Below are 26,931 nucleotides of genomic sequence, written 5' to 3'. Positions count from 1 at the left end.
AATTCAATTTAGAATAAGGCAAAAAAAACGACTTTTAATTAAACCATGCAACGTTGGTTTGAGGGGAAAAGTTTACATTTAATTAAACCATGCAGTGTCTATAAAGGGAAAAAATCAATCGTTTTTACTAATTCTAAAGTTAATCAATTGTATATGCGCAAAATTTAAAAAAATAAAAAATAGAATTGCCAAATCTATTAACTAATTGCATAACTATTAGGGAAAAAGGAATTATGATTGGTTGAGAAAAAATGTGTTAAATTTAGAGCAAACTTAAAATTGGTTGTTAAATTTAGAGCAGCATTGGGATTGGTTGGGGAGCAAAATTTGTAGGATGTACATCGATTAGGTTTAATTGGATTTTACCATATTTTTGGACCAATCAAAAAATTTGGGTTGGTCAAATTGACAACCCAAGCAACTCAACCATGATTTCCAACCCAACCCTCAAAATTTGAATTTTGTTGGATTAGGTTGTTGGGTTATTATTTGTTTTCTTCTTAATTAGAATACTTAAATTTATCTACAGCACCTATCTAATAACTAAAATCTCACAAAATTCAATTCTTACCTATCAAACATCTATTATATTGATTACAAACTTTATACAAAAACAAACATTTTTAAAAGAAAAACATAAAGAATTCACAAATTCATCAATTCTAAAAGAATTATATATTTTTTTATTAATATATATGTAATTCGGATTGGGTTGGGTCAACCCGAAATTTATTTTTGTTTATTCAATCCTAGACCTAACCAAACCAATGAAAATAGAAAAAAATTCAACTCAACCCAACCCCAAAAAAAAAAAAACTAACCCGATCTTTATCATTTGGATTGGATAGTCCAGATTGTTTGGATTGTCGGCTCATTTGAACACCCCTAAGGGCTTGTTTGAGGGTCCAATATCTTATGTAGGGAAATGATAGTCATTATATCACTGTTTGGCCCACTTATATACCATCTCCCATTTTCACTTCCTTCAATGTGCACAGTAACCTTCATTTAACAATTCTCTCGGCTTCTCTACCCCCCACTTCCTATGTCTCCTCCTTTCTCATACCCGATCGTCACTCTCGTCACTCTCTTCCCCCAGCATGCTCTTCCCCTTCTAAAATTTGATCGTCACTCTTTCCCCCTTCTGAAATCAAATTGTCACTCTCTCTCGTTCTTCCCTAAATTTCCTCTTTCGGCACGCTCAGAGTCGAAACCCTAAAGCTTCGTTTCTTCTGAGCGATCTGAAACTCCACCCAAGCCTCTCACTCCTCTCACCGCTTTCTTCTCGAATTCCCACGACAACCCCTTGTCGCTTTCCTCGTGCTCATCATGCGTTTCATTTCACATCTCATTCATTCTATGTGTTGGGTTTCTAAGGTCGATGCATGTTTGACCTCCATAAAAACCAGGTGAATGCTTGGTACGTGTCCATGGTGTCCGAATCGAGGCTTTTTATGAGAAGGTCAACCGTTATTGAGGTATGTTTTCAAAACCCTAACGGCGATCGATGATGCTTCCTCTCATACCATCCTTTTTTTACATATTATGTAAAATGTTTTGGATGAGGATTGGTTTTCAAGCTTCATTTCTTCGTTACATATTATGAATCAATCATCCTATGAGATCTTGCATACTGACATGTAATTTTTGCTTCTTTCTGTATTCTGCTGGATTGATGAATTTGTTTTTTTTTCTTAAGTTTGGCTGTTGATTCTACTTGAGTTTAAATGTGGTCCATCATATCTATTCTCCTATAAATCACTTGTATCCCACATTGTTTACATTTGATGAATCTCTACAATCTATTACCCTCCTTGTTAGTGTGGTGAGTTATTCCTTACAATATTATTGTTGGATTATATACATTTTCCTCCTATCACTTCTGCTTATCTATGTATTCATGGTTTCCTTGATGGGCACTAACGACATTTTGTTTGACAAGTGATAGAGTGGCTCATTTGGACACCATTTCGGTGCTAGAGCCGATCCGATGGTTCTTTGATCCTCAAACTACAATCCCCGAGTAAAATAGGTATGTATACGTTTATCCAAAATGTATTCCTAAATGATTAATCTTATATACCGTGAGTTTCTCACTAAATACTTTCTTTGTTGTTTTGCAGCCCAAACTAATAACATTGCCATTAGTTTGAGGTTCGTGTGTTACGTATGTTTTTCCTAATTTTAAATGTTGTATATTTGGGTTTGACTTGTAGTTGAAGTACACTATTCTTTGTGGTCTTTACCTGTAATTTGTGGTTTTTTCATACACTGTCATTAAACATGGACATTTGACAATTGATTCATAATTTATATTTTTTTGTGCGTTTGATAAGGATGACGTATGAATATTTACAAGTGATACATCTCATAAAAAAAAATTATTAATCATTATGGTTACCATCTTTTGCATTTAAACAGTCATAAATGAAGCATCTAACTATGAAAGAATAGAGAATATTTTGAACAACAATACGGCTAAAAAAAAAAACTCCTTAATATAGTGATTGATACACCTTATTCAATTTAAGGTACAATTTAATGAATGATAGCTGAAAAATTGATACACTTTATTCAATTTAGTATTAAAAAGTGTGAAAATGTTTTAGAAAATGGTATGTCCATCCCTGGCACAGAATTAAATTTCATGTTTTTAAATGTTGGTATTTCGTTGACTATTTATGATTAATGTTAAATTTTGACTGAGTTTTTTAAAATAACAATAATAAATAATTATCGTTGGGAAAAAAGGGATAATAATCAAAATAATCTTATGTAATAATTCTAACATAAGATATTGGGAAGTAAGGAGAATATCAAAATAATCTTAAGTACTAATTCAAAATTACCTAAGACGTTAGGTAATAATTCTAACATAAGACGTTGGGAAGTAAGGAGAATATCAAAATAATCTTCAATACTAATTCTAATATAAGTAATGTATTTCAATTGAGGTTCAATCCCGATAAAATTATTTTTCCTTTTGTATCTTAGGGTTTTAGGTTTCTATACTAAAATATGGAAAATGAAGAAGTATTTACTATCATTTCAATCATCACCACGTCCCAACGATAACTATTCCTAACATTGGCCCTATTACTAAATAACCATTGTAGCATAGAGAACCAACCATCCTACATTAGACATCGGATTAGACAGTTAAACTTCTTTCGGCTTATTTATAAAAATGACGTCTGCTGCCGCGAGAGCACACGAATGGATAGACGGATTTTCGCCATCCTCTGTAACATGCTTAGAACGACCAGTCATCTGGCACCTCCTCAATGTGTTAACGTTCAAGAGATGGTGGCAATTTTCTTCTACATCTTGGCACACGACGTTAAGAACCTAGTTGGACGACAGTTCGCACAGTCTGGTGAAACTGTTTCAAGGCATTTTACGTCCGTTCTGACCACAGTACTACAACTTCATGAATTACTGCTGAAAAAATCGAAGCCTATCTCGAGTGACTGCATAGACAGTACGTGGAAATGGTTTGTGGTATTACAATAATTTTATTTCTACTCCCAGTTAAATATTAGGTTCTAGATTTTTAGGAAACTAAGAAATGTTTCCCATACAGAACTGTCTGGGTACATTGGATGGCACATATATCAAAGTCAATGTAAGTGCAGTCGATCGTCCCCACTATCGTACCCAGAAAGGTGAGATAGCCACGAATGTGCTTGTCGTCTGTTCTCTAACTAGTGAGTTCATGTTTGTACTGTTAGGGTGAGAAGGGTCTGCAGCTGATTCTAGATTGCTTAGGGATGCAATTTCTCAACCACATGGGGTGAAGGTTCCCAAGGGTATAGACTTTTGTGATTGCACTATCTAGACTCAAGAGCAAATAGTTTGCCAACTAATTTTGTGTATACTATGCCTAGGTTATTATTACCTATGTGATGTTGGATATCCCAATGTCGAGGGAATCTTGGCACCATATAGGGGAGAGCGGTACAATCTTTCAGAATGGCGTGGTGCTGGAAATGCACTGACTAATCCACGGGAATCTTTCAACATGAAACATTTACCGCTAGAAACTGCATAGAAAGAGCATTTAGCGTACTCAAAGGTCGTTGGGCGATACTACGTGGGAAGTTCTACTACCCAGTTAAGATCCAATGTAGAACAATAACAGCATGTTGCCTACTGCACAACCTGATAACGAAGGAGATGGGCGAAACTACAATGTCTGAAACAGCGGATGATGAAGATTCTGCATCTAACGAGCTCGGCAATGAAAATATACAATTTATTGAAACATCTGACGAATGGATCAATTTCAGGGAAGAGTTGGCAACGCGAATGTTCGATGAATGGGAACAAGCATCATGAGCACAAAGTTTCTTGTTCAATTTGTTTTACTATGAATAACTTCCTTCTGCTTTTAGATTATGTTATCTTCAGTTCAAAAAATCTTTTACTATGAATAACTTCCTTCTGCTTTTAGATTATGTTATCTTCAGTTCAAAAAATCTACTGTATTGAATTATCTTAATTTATGTTGTATTAATTGGTTCATGTGAATGATAGAATATGTTCTATGTTATTCGTATTCAAAAGTTTGTTTATCTAACTATGCCCAATTTATTTTATTAAGTTATACGTATGTATGAATGCAGCTAAATAGCAGGATGTGAGAAAATGACAAAATACATTTGGATGAAGGTTGAAGCTGCACAATTAGTGGAATCACTATTGCATTTGGTGGAAACAGATTGGCAAGTTGATAATGGAACCTTCAAGCCTGGCTATCTACAACAGCTACAACGTCTACTTAACGAAAAGATTCATGGTTGTTTCATCAAGTTGTCAATAATAGAGTGCAAGGCTAGAATTTTAAAGCAACAATATTGTGCAATCACTGAGATGCTAAGTAATGCATGCAACGGATTTGGTTGGAATGACGAGTTCAAATGTGTGGAAGCAGATGTATAGGCGGGTCAACTCATCAAGTTCCCATTGAAATAGGATCCACACAAGGAAAAGCACTTGCCATTCGTTGGTTATTAGGGGCATCCCGAAAACGTCTTGTCAAAGTATTTGCTAATTATTTTTCGGCTACCTTATGGGTCTTCAAGGATCCTTTCATGCATTATGTTCGATATCAAGGAAAATCTATTCTGGTTTCAAAAGATACGCCACTTCTGATTAATAAATGGAAATATTACCTTGGTTTTCGATGTATGAGTTCGGGTAAGAAAACACATTAAAGTATTATTATCTTACAATGGTGAATTCTTTCTAATATAGTATTATGTTCTAACATATGATATGTTCCTGTTTATAGTCTCATCTCAATGCAAAAAGTTTGAGACACAAACCATTCCTCCACTATGATGAGCTTTCAATCGTCTTTGGGAAAGATAAGACCATTGGTGAAGGCAGTGAAACCCCGTTCGATCAAGCATCTGCAACATATGAACATTTAGAGGATATTCAATTGTGATCATAGGTTAATGAGCAACAAGAAAGTATATCTGACATGAACATACTGACAATTGATGGCATGGATGACGTTTTCTCAGATACACCCATCAGTAGGCGTACTGGATCAAGTAACGATACAAGAGGAAGGAAACACAAGCGAACTCCCTTCCAATATGAAATGCTTGACATTGTACACACAACAATGGACGTGCAAGAAAGTAAAATGGAGAAACTTGTCCAATGGCAGAAAGAGAAATATGAATTGGGGCTTAAGAGGCATCAGGAAGTCATCAAACAGATCTACCAAGTTGAGGGTTTAAAGGACGACGATCAGTTGACCCTCATAGATCTGTTGGTGAATGATATTCAATGAACAGACGGTTTTTAACCATTCCACCACCATTTAGGAGAAGGTATTGCATGCGTTTGTTGGGTGGGACTAATTAATTACGTTCTTGGTGTTTGCAAGTTGCTTTGTTATTATTTTTTGTAACTTTCCCTAGTCCCTTATTGCATAGGTATCATATATTTGTTGATATTTTGTGACATGTACGAATGGCCTGTACATGTGGCCCTTAGATATAGATGCAAATTTTTTTTAAGCAAGTTGTAAAATGGTCATGTATAAGGCCATCAAATTATGTAAAATCTGTTGAGGGGAATGAACTTAATGAATTTCATATCTGGTCTAAATTTTTTTTATTAGTGGAATGAATTTAATGAATTTCATATCCGATTTAATTTAACACTATTTTATAAAATCATTTGGCTTTCTTTAATGAGAAGTTTGGAATGGTAATGCAAAATTAAATTGTATACCATATCTTGAGATTGGAAAGAATAAAAATAAATAAATAAATAAAAGCCAATCAGTGTCTTGTTCCAAATAGGATGGATACAATAATTGAATTATAAGATTAAAAAAAATAGTGTTCATACAAGCAAATTATTTTATAGTACGAAAAACTAAACCAAATAGCACTGACATACAAACTCTGCACATCCAAATACAGACATATGAACATAAAAATTTTGCACACCCAAACACAGACATATAAACTCAGACAACACAACTCTGCACCCAAACAAACACATCAGAACACCCTAGAGATCGGAATTCCACTCATCTTATTACCCCAAACAGCCCCTAAAAATTTAAAACAAAACTAGAGAAGCTCGCAAGTTGAATTTATTTTATTTTTATAAATAATTTTGAAATCACTATATTTTTCTAATTAGTTTTTAAAAATATAATATTAAAAAAAATCCATAAAAATGAGAAGCATTGGTCTGCTTTTTATTATTACTTATATCATCCCACTTGTGACATACAATTTTGTTTGTTTTTTTAAATCAATATTATGTTGTTTTGTTTTCACTATTTCTTCATTATATTGGTTTTATTTTTCTTAGAAAAACATTTGAGTATCCATATCCAAAAAAAAAAAAAAAAAAAAAAAAAAAAAAAAAACTTTTAATTTTTAAATTTTCACTTGAATTTAAAACACATAAAAAAAATAGATAATGTTCAAAATATATATATGGTGGAACTTCAAACTTAATTTTCAAAAACTAAAACCATATATTTATTTGATGAAACCTCCAAAATTCCAACGCATGTCATAAATGTTTTTTGAATTCTTCCTTAATTTGTACGAGGCTTTCTAAAGTAGAAAAATTTTTATTCTTTTAAAAGTCATACAAATCACCTTTTTAAGTTGGGTTTTCTTCTTTGACCCGAATGGTTTTGAATGGTATCTTAATGAGAACAATCATCTCAATATTTTGACAGAGAATATAAAGCAGATGACATTGTCCAAGTTCATCATCATCCAATACTAACATGCATATAAGTTATTTTGGAAGAAATTTGAGTGTTTAGTAACTACTCAACATAGTTTTTCAAATGTATTTTAATCCATTTTTATCAAAAATATTTAAATAAAAATTATTTTTTTGAAAAACATTTTTTTCTCAAAGTCAATACAATCAAACCCTAAGTTTATTTTGAAGATAAATTTTGTGACATATCCATATAAAAGAAAACATATTTACTACTTTATTAAATTTTCAAGCATCATTGACAAAGCTCTTACCCAAATTTCACTCATTAAATTAAGAAAAAAAATACAATTAAGGGATAATACAGCCAACTGTTTTGTTAATCTTTCCCTCTTGCTTCAACTCCACACTCTCAAATGCCAACAAAATTCATCTCTTTCCCACAAAATCTAATCCAAACATCAAAATTTTCTTCATCTCCTAAACTTTCCCATCTATGATCTCAAAAACCCAATTTCTAATTTCTACTAATCTTTTTTTTCTTGTTCTAATTTCAACACTCGAAACAGAGGCTAAATGTTCAAAATCTTGCAATTCCAAACAGACCCCTTACGATTTCCCCTACCCATTTGGCTTCTCCGCCGGCTGCCCAATCCGTCTGAACTGCAGCCACGACGGCGCCGCCATGATCGGAGAATTTCCTGTTGAATTTATCAACTCCGATCACATTAAAGTCGTAATCAAAGCTAAATGCAACCGCCGGTTCCACACAATTCGCCAATTCTTTAGCCCCCATTACGCTCCAACGGCCAATAACGCCCTTCTTTTACAGAACTGTTCGTCTCCGATTTCGACTTGCTTTTTACCGACGACGATGGTTCAGACCAAATTTGAATCCCCCAATTGCTCTGTGGATCGCTCTAGTATAAGCTGCTATACCCAAAACGCCACCGCTTCCGCTGGTTTCTTGAACTTCAAAAACCTCACCGGAACCCACTGCGATTATCTTCTGTCGTCGATTTCCGCGGAGGAGCTCAACAGCAACATCTCCGCCGTAATTTCTCTGGAAATTCAAACGGTGGATCTCGGGTGGTGGCTGCAGGGGGGCTGCCACCGCTCCTGCCATGAAGATGCTAACTGTACGGAGCTTAAATCGCCGAGTAATGGGATGTTGTCTCATCGTTGCCGCTGCCGAGGAGGGTTGGTTGGCGATGGGTATTTGGCCGGCACCGGCTGCCGGAAAGGTTAGTCTTTTTTTTTTTTTTTTTTTTTTTCCTTTTTCTCGTGATTATTATTATAATTATTATTTAGTTTGTTTGATTGCGCGTGATGATTTAGAAAGTCAAAAAAGTTGAGGATAATGATGAAGAAATTTTGGGGTATTGTTTTCTTTCTTCATATGGTGGGATTATTTTGGTTGACTTTATTATTAATTTGTTGTTGCGTTAACCACTCCTTGTTTAGGATCTTAACTACAATTATTTAGCTGCCGGAGAATTGGTGGGTTAATATTTTCTTTTTCCAGTATTTTTTCCCCTAAAAGTACAATCAAAATAAGGGATTCAATCAAAAGATCTCGTAATTACCAATACGCTCATATGTTTCGATTTGACTTGTCCTTTTAAGTAATTAATCCAACTAATTTGATATTTTATATCATAAAAATTTTGTCATTAAGAATTAAGTTGATTTTTATAATCATATTGTTGACCCTTACTCAATTAGGTGAGCATGAATAATCTCAACTAAATATTGTAGAAATGAGGGTGAATTCAATAGGTTGTAACTACATGACTAAAATTAAAATTGCGTGATGTATTAAAACAATCTTATCAAGTCACCTCATAAAATATATTTTAAGAAAACTAATTATTTTATTTATATATTTGGATATGGGCATGTTACTTGGATGTCACTTGAAATAAAAGAACACTTATTAATGTGTGGGGTTGAACTTTATTGATGAATGAATATCATTTTCATGTGTTAAGTAGTATTGATGTGTCCAAATATGTTGTTAGAATAATGATAATTACCATTTAACAAATTTAACTAAATTGAAGATTTGTAAGAAATTAAAGGTAAAAAAACAAATATAGAGAAGACATTTTATTGGTTTGGTAGATGGGAAGGGAAGGAAACAGATTGTCCAATCAACCAACCAAGCCTAGCCAAGTGTCTTAGTAGAGGAGTGTACATGCCAACTAAAATAATTCACAAAATTGAATCTAACCAATTTAAAACTCCATTTTTACTTAAGTATCGATTTGGTTTAGTTTGGTTTTGAATGAATTCAAAACCGAACCAAATGTTTTAAATATATATTATATATTATATAAAATTGAAAATTGAAAATCGAACCAAACCAATTATATATATATTATATACAAAATCAAAAACTAAAAATCGAACAAAAATCAAACTATGAACACCCATACCTAGTGTAATCTCACTCAAATCTTAAGACAAAATGTGTAGTGCTGGTCAAGATTAAGATGAAATCATTACATTGAACGTACTCATAAGGTTGAATAGTGACATTTGGTAGTTTTTCTATTTAAAAAAAAAACAAAACAAAATTTAGCATTCATGTAAGGGTAGAGCGAGATTGATGAGATTCTCCTTTTATCTCTACGTAATTTTCTAATTTTAAGGAATCAAGATAAATACTTTTAAGTGAAAACAATATATATACACATATATAATTTCGAATGTGTGGAAACAAAGGGTTGTTTGCAATTGAAATTATGATAAGAGACCATTACTTTGTAAATTGGAAACAATTTAGGGTGTGTTTGGATTACATTTTGAAGTGTTTAATTTAAAAAATAAGTTATTTTGGAAGAAATTGAAATGTTCTACAACCACTCAAAATAGTTTTTTAAGTATATTTTAATCAAATTTTATAAAAGTATTTAAATAAAAAATGAGTTTTTTTATAATAAAAAAAAATAAATAAATACTTTTTTTTAAGTCAATCCAAACATACCATTGTACTTAACTTATATAAGATATTATTAATAGATTAAACTATACTAAAAAAAAGAAGAAGAAGAAAAAAGAGAAGAGTAAACATGATTCCATTTGAAATAAAGTTCAATAAGAGGCTTTACATTATATTAGTATAAGAAATTAAAGAAAGATCCAAAGAATAAGAATAATATTAGACAATAATGAATCAAATATGATAAAACAGAACTTGCAACTCTTACATCACAAATGACACTTGTGCACTCCATGATCCATTTCTATTTATATTTATCTTCTTTTGAGCACCATTTCAAATATTGACTTTAATCACCAATGGATCACCATAGGATTCTTTCATTATTAGGTTGGTGATTTCCCATTGTATAAGGTCTCACATCAACTTAGTTTTAATTCCACTCTCTTTTTGCCTCTATTCATAGGAGTTGTTGATGCCTAGTCTTTCAAATTATTTGTTAATTTAGGAATCAAAAAGTTATAAGTTTTTCCTATATCACATAGACTTATTATTTTAGACCTATTTATAAACATGCACTTTTGGCCCTACTCTTAAACATGAAAGAAAAAACATTATAATAAGAAAGTTGAAAGTAGTTTAATGGCTATTGTCCTTTAAATCTCATTTTTTGTCTTTAAATTCTAATATTTTGAAATCTTATTTTCTTTAAAAATTTTCTAATCTAGCAATCTAGTTCACACTACATGTTTATAATAAACCTAATATGAGTATCATGTGTTGATGCTTTTTGTACCAACCGAAAAATTCGGGTTGGTTGGTTTGGCAACTAAAAGACCCGTGTAAAGTCTCCAACCTAACCTTTGAATTTCAGGTTGGGTTGGATTGGATGAGATATAATTTATTTTTTCATTATTATTTTAAAATACATAAATTTATCTACAACGCATGACTAGTAATTAAAATTTCATAATATTCAAATGTTAATACCAAATATCTATGACATTTATTCAGAACCTTAAACAAGACAAATATCATAACAATTTTAAAAGAAAAATATTAAAATTCATAAATCCATCAGGATTGTGTCACATGCCCTCTCAAATTACCATCTTAATCTGAGAAGGGATGTGAAGACAGTAGTTGGCAACCCTCTTAAGACAACTATTGTCCAACCTGTTCCTATGGATTTGTATCCTTAGCACCTGTAGACCTAATAGCAGTTAAAGAAATCTTATAGCAATTACAAACATAATCTCATTATTTCTTAACTACATAGATTCTACCATTCAGAAAATTGGCATCCATTATATTATAGTCATCATGATGTCAAACATTTATAAGTACAACTTTTGACTCCAAAACTCTGCCCCAAAACCCAAGACGTGTACAAACAAAATTAGAATTTAAAACATGATTACAGGATTAAATTGTGGAGAATTCTGATAATGACTGATTGGCAGATCTACTCGGCTTCGAGACGTCGAGCGCTATCTAGGAAGGAAAAAACATTTAAAAGAATGAGCTTAAAATGCCTAGTGAGTGACTATTTAAAATAAAACATACTTCAACATAAATAACATAGATATGATTTCACATAAAACATTTACAAAATCACTTTTAGGGTTGAGAAATAAAACTGGAAACATGGAAACATATCATATGTTAAATCCTGAAATAAAGCTCATTACCATTCTTGTAAAGCACCTCTACTCCTCTATGTGAACATATGAGAGAGTCTTTTTGATCGACCTCATCGATGTCAACAATACGTGCACATAAAGCTGGATTGGGTCCTAATCACCTTACAATACTTTTAGTGTCGAGGATCCCTAACGAAATATGGGTACCTTACCATGTCTTCAGTACCAACATTGAAGTAGGGTTTATACAAGGCATTTAAACATTTAAAACATGTTATAAATATAAAATACAAAATACTCATTTAAGTTAACCATACTTTATATATTCATGTCATCGCATAGGGCCTTGTAAATATTAAGTATAAACCATAGGCATAATCTCATTGAAATCGCATGCTAAATTCACATATGAAATTTCATTTATTTGGAAATATGGGTCATGCGTCCAACAGATGAGTAAAGCATGTGTCATAGAAATCATGGTCTTAAAACTGCATGTTGAATTGATTATGCGTTGGAAATCATACGCAAATTGATCATTAGAAAATATTTATCAAAACTTGTCACCTACTGTCTTAAGCTACTTATCCAAGGGTCTATAAGTTTCTCCTATTCGCATCTGTCCTGAAATAAGGAAAGGTCCCTTGATCAATATAATTAGCTCCTTTCGAGCTTAACGCATAAATTTAACTTCATTGTATACTAGTAACTTCATCTCATCGTGACTAAGTTCATCGTATCCTAACCCATCCCATCGCATCAATTACACTTAGCCATTTTACCTTATCACTTGGGTGGAAAATGGCAACCCTCTCACACGGTGCTCAGGTAGGCACTGGAACACCCTTCTTAGCCTATACGATGAGCGTCCACTCTACGACGCACTCAATGCACCTCGTGTACATTGTTAATGCTTATGCGCATCATGGCATATCATCGGCTGGCCAACTGCATGTTTATTCTTTAAATGCAGTTGCATGCTTATTCATCCATAATATCACTTCAGATTTCAATCTTCCAGATTCCATAACTCTAATTCCAACCATTAACTAACTAGATTTCTTTTTATGAATTTGCTCATAAACATCTTAACTCTCATATACCTTAAATTTGAGCGTCAACTTCCTTTGGATCGACTGGAAACCCTCAACTCTCTCTCCCAAGCTTGCCCAAGGGTTCTTCAATGAACTTTAAAGTGTGTACCTTATGACTTGGCTAGAAAATGGTAATCCTCTCTCACGGTGCTCGGGTAGGCACTCGAATACCCATATTAGCCTATGCGATGAGCATACACTATGCGACACTCAATGGGCCTCGTGCACATTGTCAATGCTTATGTGCATCATTGTATATCATCAATTGGCCAGCTGCTTACTTATTCTTCAGATGCAGCTGCTTGCTTATTCTCTAGATGTAGCTGTGTGCTTATTCATCCATAATATCTTTCATATTTCAATCTTTTAGATTCCATAACTCTATTTCCAACCATTGACTAACTAGATTTTCTTTAATGAATTTACTCATAAACATCTTAACTCTCGCATACCTTAGAATTTGAGCGTCAACTTCCTTTGGATCGATTGGAAACGCTCAACTCTCTCTCTCAAGCTTGTCTGAAGGTTCTTCAACACTTCCATTAAAAAAAAAAAATTGACAAAACAATTTTTTCTTTACAAGACCTATTTATGTTTAGGCTTGCATAAATGATCTAACTTAATTAAATGCTACCTAAAATGCTAATCACAATTAATGTTTCTAAGACTACCACGTAGCCCACTTGTTAACGGATTAAGCTGAACTCTTCAGCTTAACTTCATCGCATGGACTTGCGGTCACTTAAGCTCTTTCTTGGTCATCACGTACTTCCGTTCACCATCACATCTTCTGAATACCATCTTCGACGCATTGATCCACTATCGCCTCGTTTGCCAACTTAGACTTCACCATTTGTATACAAGATTGGTTGCATACTTCCCTTATACCACATAGCTATACTTAGCCATAATGTCCCCTTCTTGGAATTCTGGCCTCGTGGCGTGTCGTAACTCTATCGCATAATAGTCTCTACTTTCCTCTAAGTGTTAACTCATCTCTACTTCACTCGAGAGCTTAACATTCCACACTTAGCATATTTTTCCTATCCTCTAGGTACCTAAGAGCATCACATTCCAATACTTAGAAATGTTTTCCTTCTTCTTAACCTGTAAGTGCACACTTATTATACTCTCCATATTATTTAAACTGATATAAACACCATAAATTCATGCTTCCAAAAGGTTAACACATAATTAGGAGGACTTAAGCATAATTAATTAATAAAGCAAGTTTAAGGGTTTACATGTTGGGTCAACCCGAATGTATTTTTAGCCAACCCAAGATCCAACCCAATCCAACAAAAACAGAAAAAATTTAACCCAACCCAACCCAATCCTTACAATGTGGGTTGGATAATCTAGGTTATTCAGGTTACCGTGTCATTTGGACGCCTCTAAAACTTAGTAACAAGGTTTGGTAGAAGAAAAGAAAATTGGGACTTGGGACACGCTTTTTTGATCCCAACACCAACACTCTGACAAATTCTATTTGAAGTTTTAAATATTTATGAAAGTCCATGAGTAATATTATAATTATGGCAAGAGTATAGATACTTTTAAAGCTGAAAGATAAAATTGAAAGATAAAATTCAAAAATATATTTGTAGTTTACACTCCACTAAAAAAAGCAAATACCATGAATGTTTTATATATGTTTGTTTCAAGTTGGAGAAGTAGGTTGAAGAAGTCAAAAGAGAACATGATTAGATAGGTAGACTTGATTAGCAAAATTACTTCTTTGTTGTGGATGTCATTGTTAAAGTTTTTAACATAACTTAGAAATCTTATAACAAACATAGCAAGAAAACATTAATCAAAATCCTGTATATAAGTGGAAAACTCTGTAGTGTATTACTATTAACTTAAATTCAACCAAGCAAAAGGTGTATGCCAAATTAACCTCCAAGATAGTAATATTAACTATATGGGCAATGGTGAATGATAAAGCTATATAACAAATTTTGCGCCATTCCAACCTTAAAAGAATTGGCCTATCAAACAGCAGCTTATAGGTTTTTATTTGTTTAATTAGCTTTTTGCTACCTAATTTTCCTCTGGAAAATTTCTACTATATTTCTACTCGTTTTATTTATCTTTTACATAAAAACAAAATATTCATGAAGTATAATATTATATTATCTAATAATGTGTCAAATATGGAGTAAAAAGAATAATGTAAAATAGTAGCACTATTTTTTTTTTTTCTTTGTTGCCGTCTCCTTCGTTTTGTTTGCCCTTTTTTTTGCTAGGATTTTTTTTCTGTTACTATTGTTTTTTTTTTTTTTAGTTTTACATTTAATTTTCTCTTCTTATATTCATCCATTTTAAAACATCACTTTTATTTAGGTAATTATTTTAAATGACAAAATTACAGAAAATATTTTTCAATATAGCAAAATATCATATACGGCTAGATATTTATCATATAGACAATGATATTTTACTATGTTTGTAATACATTTTTCTATATTTAAAAACAACTCATTTTGTTTAATATAAAGGGGATGAGAGATTCGAACCACAGGCTTCATGATCAGTAACATACATATTGCATACTAGTTGAGTTATGCTCATTTTGGATTTAAAACTTTATTTAATCTAATTTTTTTAAAAAAAAAAATTAAGATAAAATGCTCAAGTTAAAAATTGAAATTATATTCAAATTTAAAGAGTTTTTGAGCCATAGTTTAAAAGTAAAAATATCAAAACAAACATTTTTACAAGAGAACCATCGATATCACAAAAGTATACAAATCGAAATCAACGTTTCAACATATAAAAAACAATATGAATAAAAGGAAGAAGTACGAAAACTAAAACAACAGTTTCTACTTATAGTAAAATTTTAGCGAACATTATGAGTACTACCATATTAATGTATAAGTTCCACACCATACTAGATATGAAAATTTTTCTATATTAATGTGTTGGCATAAATTCTTTATATCTATATTGAATAGATAAACTCTAGGATCATTCATGTCAAATTGTCAAGAATAACATACCAGATTCCAATGCAAAATTGATGATAGCTTCAAGATGATGATGGATAACTATGATCTTCCTCAACCAAAACTCTGAATGCCCTTAGTGAGATCTCTCTCTAGATGAGATTCAAGAAAGACTGAGTGCTTATTGTTTTGGTATATTGGGGATCATAGCCCTAAGGTCTCTTTATATACTAGTTCAATTAGGGTTCCCATTAAACCCTAATTAACTAGGAATGAGCTTCTACCATTAAGTCCATACTCAATTAGGAATCTAGGGCTAGGGCCTTAATTAATTAGATCACATAATAGGGCCCAACCTAATAAAATAACCTAATGTGATAAATTATTAATCTACATACATAACCCATACTTTAATTAAACATATTATTATTTAAATATGTCTAACAATCTCCCACTTGTGCTATTAAATATGTCTAACAATCTCCCACTTGGGCTATGTCTATGTACCTAATATAATTAAATCACATAAATCTTAAGCGCGCATAAAGAGGTTATTTCAATAATAGAATTCTCCTTTAATTCAATCGGGTCCATCTCCTGTATTAACATGGAATCAAGGTGGCTTTCGTCACTACCCTTGTAACTAAACCTTCCTTGATCACCAATTCCAATACATTCAATGACATAGATCAAGTATGGATGGATAGCATGGAAACTACATGCAAAGTGATCTGGATCATGCCTGTTTCCAACTGGTCCAAATTCCTTAATGAGATCATTCTAAAAAAAAAAAAAACTTTATGCGAAACTGCATGCATGATAAACAAGTTCAGATAATAAAACATAAACCATCAACTTTATTCTATATAGAAAATAAACAAAATAAGGTCAAAGAACATCCTCAATAACAAACTCCCACTAAACCATGGAATCAGAAAAGTGACTAACACCTATGTGAGCAACATGCTCATGAAAAACTTTAGGTGGTAAACCTTTAGTCAATGGATCTGCCACCATAGAGTTTGTTCCTATGTGTTCTATCGAAATTTTACCATTCTGAACTCTTTCTTTAACAACCAGAAACTTCACGTCTACATGCTTTGACTTCATATTGCTTCTATTGTTTTTGGAATACATCACAACCGACTTATTGTCACAAAATAATTTTAGTGGTCTTTCTATGCCAACCACTATCCGCAGCCCAGTGACAAAATTTCGCAACCATATTCCATGATTGGATGCCTCATAACATGCTATAAACTCCACAGCCATGGTAGAAGAAGCCATAAGTGTTTGTTTAACACTTTTCCAGGATACAGCTCCTCCAGCCAACATGAAGATATAGCCTGAAGTGGATCGCAAAGTGTCTTGACATCTAGCATAATCAGAATCAGAATACCCAATGATCTCCAAAACTTCTGATCTCCGATAAGTGAGCATATAATCTTTTGTTCTCTGTAAATACCTCATAACCCATTTGGCTGCTTTCCAATGATCCATCCCCCGGTTACTCAAATATCTTCTAACACTCCAACTATGAACGCAATATCTGGACGCGTACATACTTGAGCATACATTAGACTTCCAATGGCCGATGCATAGGGAACCTTCTGCATCTCCTTAGTCTCGAGTGTGGTCTTGGGGCATTAACCTAAATGAAATTTATCACCTTTAGCGATCGGGGTATCTCCCGGCACACAGTCTTTCATGCCAAATCTACTCAAGATCTTTTCAATGTAGTTCTTTTGTGACAATCTCAAAATACCTTGAGAACGATCTCGCAGTATTTCAATTCCTAATACAAAAGAAGCATCACCAAGATCCTTCATCTCAAAATTTCTTTTGAGAAATCTCTTAGTGTCATGCAATAAACCTACATCATTACTAGCTATGAGTATGTCATCAACATATAACACCAGAAAGATTGATTTACTCCCACTGAACTTGTGATATACACAATCTTCCACAATGTTCACCTCAAAACCAAATGAAGTTATCACTTCATGGAATTTGTGATACCATTGACGAGAGGCTTGCTTGAGACCTGTAGATGGATTTCTTTAATTTGCACACCATAGACTTTGAATTATCAGACACAAAGTTTTCTGTTGCACCATATAAATCGTCTCATCAATGTTCCCATTGAGAAATGCAGTTTTTACATCCATCTGGTGTAGCTCTAAATCAAAGTGAGCTACCAGTGCCATGATTACCCTAAAAGAGTCTTTCGATGAAACCGGAGAGAAAGTCTCTTTGTAATCAATGCCTTCCTTTTGAGTAAAACCCTTTGCAACAAGACGAGCCTTATATCTTTCGATATTGCCATGTGAATCCCTTTTGTTTTAAATATCCATTTACAACCTATGGGTTTCAGTCCTAATGGCAGTTCGACAAGTTCCCAAACGTCATTGTCTTTCATGGATTTTATTTCCTCTTCCACAGCACTTATCCACTTTTGAGAGTTAAAACTTTGTAAAGCTTGTTGGAAGTTGATTGGATCATCTTCCATTACGCCCACATCATCCTGATGTTCTTGAAGAAACACAATATAATCATCTGGAATTGCACTTCTTCTCTCTCTAGTAGATCTTCTTAGTGGCACTTCTTAAGGTTGTTGAGTTTGAACTTCAGGTTCAACAACGGGGACTTCAATGTTGTCTTGTTCTATAATTGGTTCAATAATGAAGTCAGGAATTGGAGCCTGAACATCATTTATAATCACATGAGGAAAAGAAACCAATTCCTCTTCAAAGACAACTTTCCTTATGTTATCTTCCCCCTCCCCCCAAACTCAACATCCTCAAGGAATCTAGTATTTCCTGTCTCAAACAATGATCTAGAAGTGGGATCATAAAACTTGAAACCCCGAGAGTACTCAGAATACCCAACAAAATAGTAGCTAATAGTTCTTGAGTCTAATTTTCTTTCATTAGGCCTATAAGGCCTAGCCTCAGCTGGACAACCCCATATGTGAAGATGCCTAATACTAGGCTTCTTTCCTGTCCACAACTCATAAGGGTTTTGGCTATTGCTTTACTAGGTACCCTATTAAGGATATATGTTGCAGTCTTTAGTGCCTCACCCCATAGGGATTCTGGTAGAGAAAAATGACTAATCATACTTCTTACCATATCCTTTAAGTGTTCTATTTCACCTTTCTGCTACACCATTCATGCTGGATTTGCCCGACATAGTGTACTATGGGACGATTCCACATTCCTTTAGGTATTTGGCAAAGGAACCCTAGACGTTGTTCACCTGATCCATCATATCTACCGTAATATTCACCACCACGATCAGATTTGACAGCCTTAATTTTGAAGTTCAACTTCAGCTTTGAAAGACTTGAAAACGTCCAAGGATTGAGACTTCTCATGAATTAAATATAGGTACCCATATCTTGAATAGTCGTGCCATAACATAGCAGAATTCTCATTTAATTTACACTTTGTACCACATGAATTAGATAACAGGATCTTGTTAAATGAAGCAAAAGAATCAAGCATATATAGATTATCATTAAAGAACCGGTACCAATAAGCTTAGAATCTTGAAAAAGACTAACTTTATTATTTCCAAAAGAACAAGAAAAACCAAATTTGTCCAAACTGAAATAGAAACTAAATTCCGTCTAAATGACGGTACAACAAAAGTCTCATTCAGATCCAAATAACAACCAGTTTTTAAAAGTAATCTAAAATTTCCAATAGCTTCAACTGAACTGCTTTGTCATCGCCCACATAGATGAATCTTTCAGCATCACTTGGCGGCCGGCTCCACAGGCAACCCTGCATTGATATACTTATGTGAGTAGTAGCACCAGAATCTACCCACCAAGTATCTGTAGGTACAGAAGCTAAATTAACTTCAGAATAAACCAAAGTAAGAAGTTTACCCTTCTTTACACGCCACTTGGCATACTTGGGACAATCTTTCTTGAAGTGACCTTTCTTTTTGCAGAAAAGACAAGGGTTTTCATTAGCTTGTTTCTTGTTTTTATTCTGTTGAGATCTCCCTTCTGCAACATTCACAATTCTCCTTTTCTTCTTATCATGAGAGCCTATTGCCAAATGAGCACTTTCTGTCCTTTCTCTCTTAATCCTATCTACTTCTTACACACATTGTGAGATAAGCTCATTAATACTCCATTTATCCTTCTGAGTATTATAGCTTATCTTAAACTGAGTGAATTGTATAGGAAGAGAGATAAGTACCAGATGCACGAGTAAATTTTCATTTATCTTGATATCAAGTGCCTTTAATTTACCTGTGAGATTGGACATTTCCATAATGTACTCCCTTATGTTTCTATTGCCCTTATACCTCATAGAAGTTAAAGAAGTCAAAAGACTACTCGCTTCCCCTTTCTCATTTTTAGCAAAATATTTCTCAATTTGAGCAAGGAACTTATTGACATTTTCACTTTCTGTGATAGAGCCCCGAAAAGTCTCCGGAATGGAGTGCCTAATGATCATCAAACACATGCGATTTGACCGTTCCCACTTCTCTATATTAGCCGTATTTGGCTGTTCCTCAGTAGAAGTAGGTTTATCGGTCCTTAATGCAAGGTCCAAATCTATACACCCAAGAAGTATCTCTAGGCTTTCTTTCCAAATCTTGAAGTTCGATCCATTCAACTTAGGGATTGAACTTAGATTTTCAGATATTTTAGTAAGACCAACTGAAACAATAAACAACAAAACATATGCTCATAATTAAAACATAACAAAATAATTTCACATATGTGGTGGGCCCCTTTAACAAGATACCTAGCACAACATTGATGTCTAGTCTTTAGGTAAAAAATACCAACTGTAAATGGTACTCTCAACGTAGTAATCAAAGTACTGACAATTAACTCTGTAAAAAAAAAAAAAAAAAAAATAGTCTTTCTTTGGACCTACTACTTTTCACATGAGCAATCCTTATAATTGTCACATACTCATTACCACATGCATACCCAAAATTTGGCCAAATAATTATCTTCCTTTGGGCCGATAATTATCCGCATAAATTCATGAATATGCACATCTTATATTTCATAATTAAAACGATCTAGATAATAGAGGCTACTTTGGTAACATATTATTTTTGACCAATTCAATCTAAAATATAAGATACAATAATATTATAATATTATTGTACAAAAATAAAGGAGGAAGAACACAAAATAGTCTTTTAGAAAATTCACTTAATAATTGCATACACATAATACAATTAAAGTAAAAAACAATCAAATTGTAGATTTTAATTTACAAACTTATCAATCAAGAACTAAGAACCCTTTTCAAGAATTTCACCAAGTTATTAATCAATAAAACTTAGAAACGCGGGCAAGAAGTTCAATCAACAATTAATCCAAATAGTTGACAAATTCAATGTTATCAAACTACTAAAAAATAAATTCACTAAATTTAATCCCTTTTTTTTTAACTAAAATGTTATGTTAATACTTAATTGATGAATATGAGTTTCAAAAAAAAAAAAAGAAAAAAAACAGTGACAACATTAACTTTTCCATTATTAATCAAATTTAAAATTGAACTCATAAAGTCATCCATTAAGAATTAAAGAAAAAAACTGATAATTAAAACCAAGAACCGCCGGCAAGACTTTAATCGGTAATTAACCAATACCTTCACCCAACGACAACTCCAATCAGTCATTAACCAAAAGTCTTGATGGGTAAAACTTGCAGCAACTAAAGACCTAACTCCTTCAATCGGTCTTTAACTTTTTTCCAGTGGACTTCATCACATTGGTGGACTTTTGTCAAGAATGTTAAACTGAACATCCTTAATTTTGACAATAATAGAACTAAGGTTTTTTTTTCCCTAAAAAATTAAAACTTTAGGAAACCACGTTCAATCAAAATAATCAATAAAAAAAAATCACTTTAATCCCCCACTAGCATATCATTCATAATCGGTGATGGATATGCCAAATAGCACAGACAAGAATACTGGTTGTAATAACACATATTGCCAAAGAAAAAAATGACTGCCGAGATTTCCATCCTACCGTCAATGAGTTTACAACGCTGCTATAGTAAGCCGACCATTTTTTTAAAAAAATTCTTTAAATTATTTACCGAAACCAAAATTTAATCAACAATGCCATTGGAAAATGCATAAACTAACAATCCAACATGAAATTCAATACCACTTGTTAGCATAAATTCTTTATATCTATATTGAATAAATAAACCCTACGATCATTCATGTCAAATTGTCAAGAATAACATATCGGATTCCATTACAAAATTGATGATAGCTTCAAGATGATTATAGATGGCTATGATCTTCTTCAACCAAAACCCCGAATGCCCTGGGATCTCTCTCTAGATGGGATTTGGATGGCTATGGTCTTCCTCAACCAAAACTCTGAATGCCCTAGGATCTCTCTCTAGATGAGATTCAAGAAAGACTGAGTGCTTATTGTTTTGGTATATTGAGGACCATAGCCCTAAGGTTTTAGGATTCCTATTAAACCCTAATTAACTAGGAATGAGCTTATACCCATTAAGTCCATATTAGGAATCTAGGGTCTTAATTAATTAGATCACATAATAGAACCCAATCCAATAAAATAATCCAATGTGATAAATTATTAATCCACATACATAGTTCATACTTTAATTAAACATATTATTATTTAAATATGTCTAACGTAACGTAGTAATAGATATTTTCTTCTTGAAGTTTATAAGTGGAAGATGAGTGTTGTTGGCAAATGAGTTTGTATGTTTTTTTGGTATTGACAGTGATTTAGGACAGCATCCCAAGAAAAGCATGGGGTGTTGGAGGCCCCATTTTGGGCCACTCTATCCTATCACATCAAATCACCCATCAGCTTATTAATGGCCCATTACCCCAAAAATGACACTACCTTTAATATCATCCAATCTTCAATCACATTTTCTTTTCTAAGTATCCTATAAGGTTTTGGAGTGTGGATTGTGGACACTAATCAAATATAAGGACCCATCCTCATCAATCTATCAATCTCCCATTTCCCTATTCCATGTTTTTTTTTTTTTTTTTTTTTGAGATTCTATGATCATAAATTTAGTCTTAAATTTTCAACTTTTGTCTATTACTTCAAAAATTATTATCTTTTCAGGATTTTGAAAACCTTTTGAAATTATTATATTGGTGTAGAAATTACATAAGATCGAGACTTCAAATGATGTAACAGTAATCTAAAACAAAAATTTGAATCGTCATTCTTTACTACAACATTTAAGATTTTATTATTTATTTTAAATTTTAGAAGATTTTAGTCTAAAGATAGTTTTAAAACGGAAAAAAAATATAAATTTTAGAGTATATGGCAAATTCTTAGTATTTGATTTGCCTTGCTAAGTGCATTTATACTTTCATCAATGATTAGTCCTCGTGATATTTATGCTATTTTAGTTTTTCTCATTTTTCATAAATTTCAATTTCCATCCTTATTTTTTAGCAAAACCTTACCTGACATTTCATTTTTCCAAATCTTTAAGTGGCTTATTTTCTTCTCCAAAATTTTTTTATCATATTTATCTCATTTTCTAAATAAGTGATTTATCTTTTCATTTTTTTTTTTTTTTTTTGACAAAAAATAAGTGGGTTATCTTTAATTGTTAATAAAAAGAGATATCATCTTTAGGATTGTAGATAGATTCCTTGCTCCCACATGTAATTTCTTTCTATTGGATATAAAATGGACTGTGCAAGGATTTTTTATTTTTTTAAAGTTCCTTATTAGGAAGGGGAAAGTGGAAACATCTATTTAACCTACTATGTAAATTATCTCTTTTGTCATCATTCAACATTTACTTTAGTTGTGTAGATATATTTCTTCCTCATTTCAAGAAATGAAGCTATATAAAAATCTCAATGTTGGGAAAAAACCGCATCAATGCAATTTAATCTATTAAGACATTATATATTTATTTTAAGAGATTTAAGAGAATGTTTAGGATAAGGACTATTCTAATACTATAATATCTATTTGTTACTATAGTAAATACTATTTTATAATCTCCAATTAGCTACAGTTAACACTATTTCGTAACTCTCATTTGTTATTGTATTATTTGCTACATTTTTTTTACTATTTTACATTCATAATTTTTTTTGTTATTTGCTATAGTGTTTACTATTTCCTTGTCAAAACTAATGTAGTTTACACCTCAAATACATATTATTATAATCTAAACTAACATAATCTATATTTCAAACACAAATTATTATAACTCAACTATAATAACCAATTCATTGCCCCAAACGTACTTTAAATTTTAATTTTTGACTAAAATGAAAGAACTTGCAACTAAGTCATCTCTTTATTATTAATGTTGTTATATAAAAAAAATGCCCAACTTACTATTTGTTTCAAAATATTGTTTTTTTTTTTTAGTTTAAATACTACTTTAATCCTTATACTTTTAATTTTTGTTCATTTTGGCCTTACCAATTTCAATATTTTGATCCCTATACTTTTAACTTTGGTTCATTCTGGTCTCTATACTTTAAAAAAATTCATTATGGTCCTTGTACTTTTAACTTTTGTTAATTTTGATCCTTATATTTTTAAAAAGTTAGCATTTTGGTCCCTTCATTTTCACTATTAATGGATAAAAATGGCCTTTTTCTTAAGTTCAAGGACCAAAATGAATTAAAATTGAAATTACAAGGACCAAATTGAATATTTTTATATGGATCAAAATGAATCAAATTGAAAATATAGAGACCAAAATGATCATTTTAAAAGTAGAATAACCCGAATAAACAAAAATAAAAATTACAAGAACCAAATCAGTATTTAAACCTATTTTTCACCAGTGTTTCAAATTTATCCTTAGAATAGAAATTTGTTTGATTGTGGGATGGAAATTGGGGTTGAAGCTTTATGTTGTGATGAAAATTTGGAAAGAAAATGTCATCCAAATTTTCATTTTAAGTGAGTATCATGTCATCTGTAGGTCTCCAATTTCTTTTCAAATAAGTTTTAACGATGATATTATAGCCTTTTAAAGAATATTGAAATTATTTAAATCAAAGATTAAGTAACGAGTACTGAATTTCATTTTCTGATTTCGCTAATTGTTATACTATAAACAATTGAATCAAATGGATGTCACTATTATTTCTTTTGATATTTAATCACATTTGAATAATGAGTTTTGATGTTCTTGTAATATTATTAATTAAGCTCTTTATCTTCTTCCTCAACTCAGCTTCAAATTGCTACACCACCAAGTACGTTATCGGCGAATGCGGAACATCAACAACAGCCACAAGAACCGCCATCCTCATCGGAACCGTGATCGGCGGAGCCGCCGTACTACTTTCTCTCGGTTTATTCTGCTGCTTTATCCGCCGTCGTTCCAATCTCAAATCTATACACCTCAACAAAATCACCAAACGCCGCCTCTCGGAAGCCACCGCTGGCGCCGGAAAATCCACTATCCACCTCTACACCTACAAAGAGATCCAAAAAGCCACCCACAACTTCTCCGACGATCACCGCCTCGGTACCGGCGCATACGCCACCGTCTACGCCGCAAAATTACGCAACGGCGAATGGGTCGCAATCAAACGCCTTAAAAATCGAGACCCCGACACCATTCAACAAGTTCTTAACGAAATCAATCTCATCTCCTCCGTCAGCCACCCTAACCTCGTTCGTCTCCTCGGCTGCTCCATGGAATCCGGCGACCAAATCCTCGTCTACGAATTCATGCCCAACGGCACTCTGTCTCAACATTTACAGAAACAGAGAGGCACCGGCCTCCCCTGGCTCGTCCGCCTCAACATCGCCGTCGAAACCGCTAACGCAATTGCCCATCTACATTCTGCAATTAACCCTCCGATCTTCCACAGAGACATCAAATCCAGCAACATACTACTCGATCAGAATCTCAAATCGAAAGTAGCGGATTTCGGGCTTTCAAGATTGGGTATGGCCGAAATTTCCCATATCTCGACAGCTCCTCAAGGGACACCGGGGTATCTCGATCCGCAATACCATCAAGATTTTCATCTCTCCGACAAGAGCGACGTGTACAGCTTCGGCGTGGTCCTTGTGGAATTGATCACCGCCATGAAAGTGGTGGATTTCTGCCGGCCGAAAGACGAGGTAAATTTGGCTACGCTGGCCGCCGATCGAATTGGGAATGGGCGGCTGAGTGAAATTGTGGACCCATTGATGGAGATGGAGGGAGATGAATGGGGGATTTCGTCGGTGGAGAAGGTGGGGGAGGTGGCGTTCAGATGCTTGGCGTTTCAAAGGGATGTGAGGCCGTCAATGGTGGAGGTAGCGGCGGAGCTGGAGGAGATCCGACGGAGCAAGTGGGAAGAAGGGGGATTGAAGTGTAAGGAAATGGAATTAGTAGTTGAAATTGGGAGCTCAAAATCTAGCCATGGAGGAGGGGATTACTTTTCAAGAGGCTCTGTTGAAGATTCATGGCGGAGTGAACAGAGCTCGCCGTCATCCAGTAGTTTGCTAAATAATGTCCTTTTGTGATGATCCCAATTTTGATTTTTTTTTCCATTTGGGGTGACTTTTTTTTTTGTGTATTTTTCAAAAGGGAAAAATAAATTTGAAGTTAATGTACTTTGTTAAGAAATGATTTAATCAAAATTAAACTCCTAAAATTGGTAACGATGTTCCATCTACTAACATATATGCACCAACGACAATTATTTAGCCTGTAATTTAGAATCGTGAATTAATAATATTGAGATTAAAGTTACATTAAAATTGAAATTGAAAAGCATATGATGATTTATAAGTATATCAATTTATATCCTTTATTATGTTTCGTTTAGGAAAATCTCGTGTGCAACTTATAACCGTATCAATTAAACTCAAAATTTCATTAAATAATAAATTTAGATTCTTGGTCATAATTTCCTTTGAAGTTGGTCCATACATTTAATCTAATTGTCCATTTTATAAGATCAGCATTTGAAGAAACCTACACATGATTGAAAATTAAGATATGAATGATTTGCATTGGTAATCGTAATCAAGGACCTAAATATTGACTTATAAAAATTTAAGAGTTTAATTAAATCAAATTATAAGTTTCAAAT

The 26,931-nt window shown here is 33.0% G+C and overlaps 2 protein-coding genes across 2 annotated transcripts; both read left to right on the top strand.

The window, feature by feature from the left end:
* The first annotated feature begins 3,216 nt into the window (after positions 1-3,216).
* Positions 3,217-4,051, top strand: LOC120076038 (uncharacterized). Its single transcript, XM_090313124.1, has 2 exons — positions 3,217-3,481; positions 3,888-4,051. The coding sequence occupies exons 1-2, from the start codon at positions 3,217-3,219 to the stop codon at positions 4,049-4,051; spliced, it is 429 nt and encodes a 142-aa protein (XP_090169250.1).
* A 3,452-nt stretch (positions 4,052-7,503) lies between these two features.
* Positions 7,504-26,500, top strand: LOC120074943 (wall-associated receptor kinase-like 14). Its single transcript, XM_039028052.2, has 2 exons — positions 7,504-8,459; positions 25,071-26,500. The coding sequence occupies exons 1-2, from the start codon at positions 7,712-7,714 to the stop codon at positions 26,357-26,359; spliced, it is 2,037 nt and encodes a 678-aa protein (XP_038883980.2). The 5' UTR covers positions 7,504-7,711; the 3' UTR covers positions 26,360-26,500.
* The last annotated feature ends 431 nt before the right edge of the window (positions 26,501-26,931 follow it).

The sequence above is a fragment of the Benincasa hispida genome, chromosome 4 (genome assembly GCF_027475165.1).
Source record: "Benincasa hispida cultivar pf3 chromosome 4, pf3_genome.v1.1, whole genome shotgun sequence".
Classification (NCBI taxonomy): domain Eukaryota; kingdom Viridiplantae; phylum Streptophyta; class Magnoliopsida; order Cucurbitales; family Cucurbitaceae; genus Benincasa; species Benincasa hispida.
This window is presented reverse-complemented; position numbering and strand designations above follow the sequence as displayed.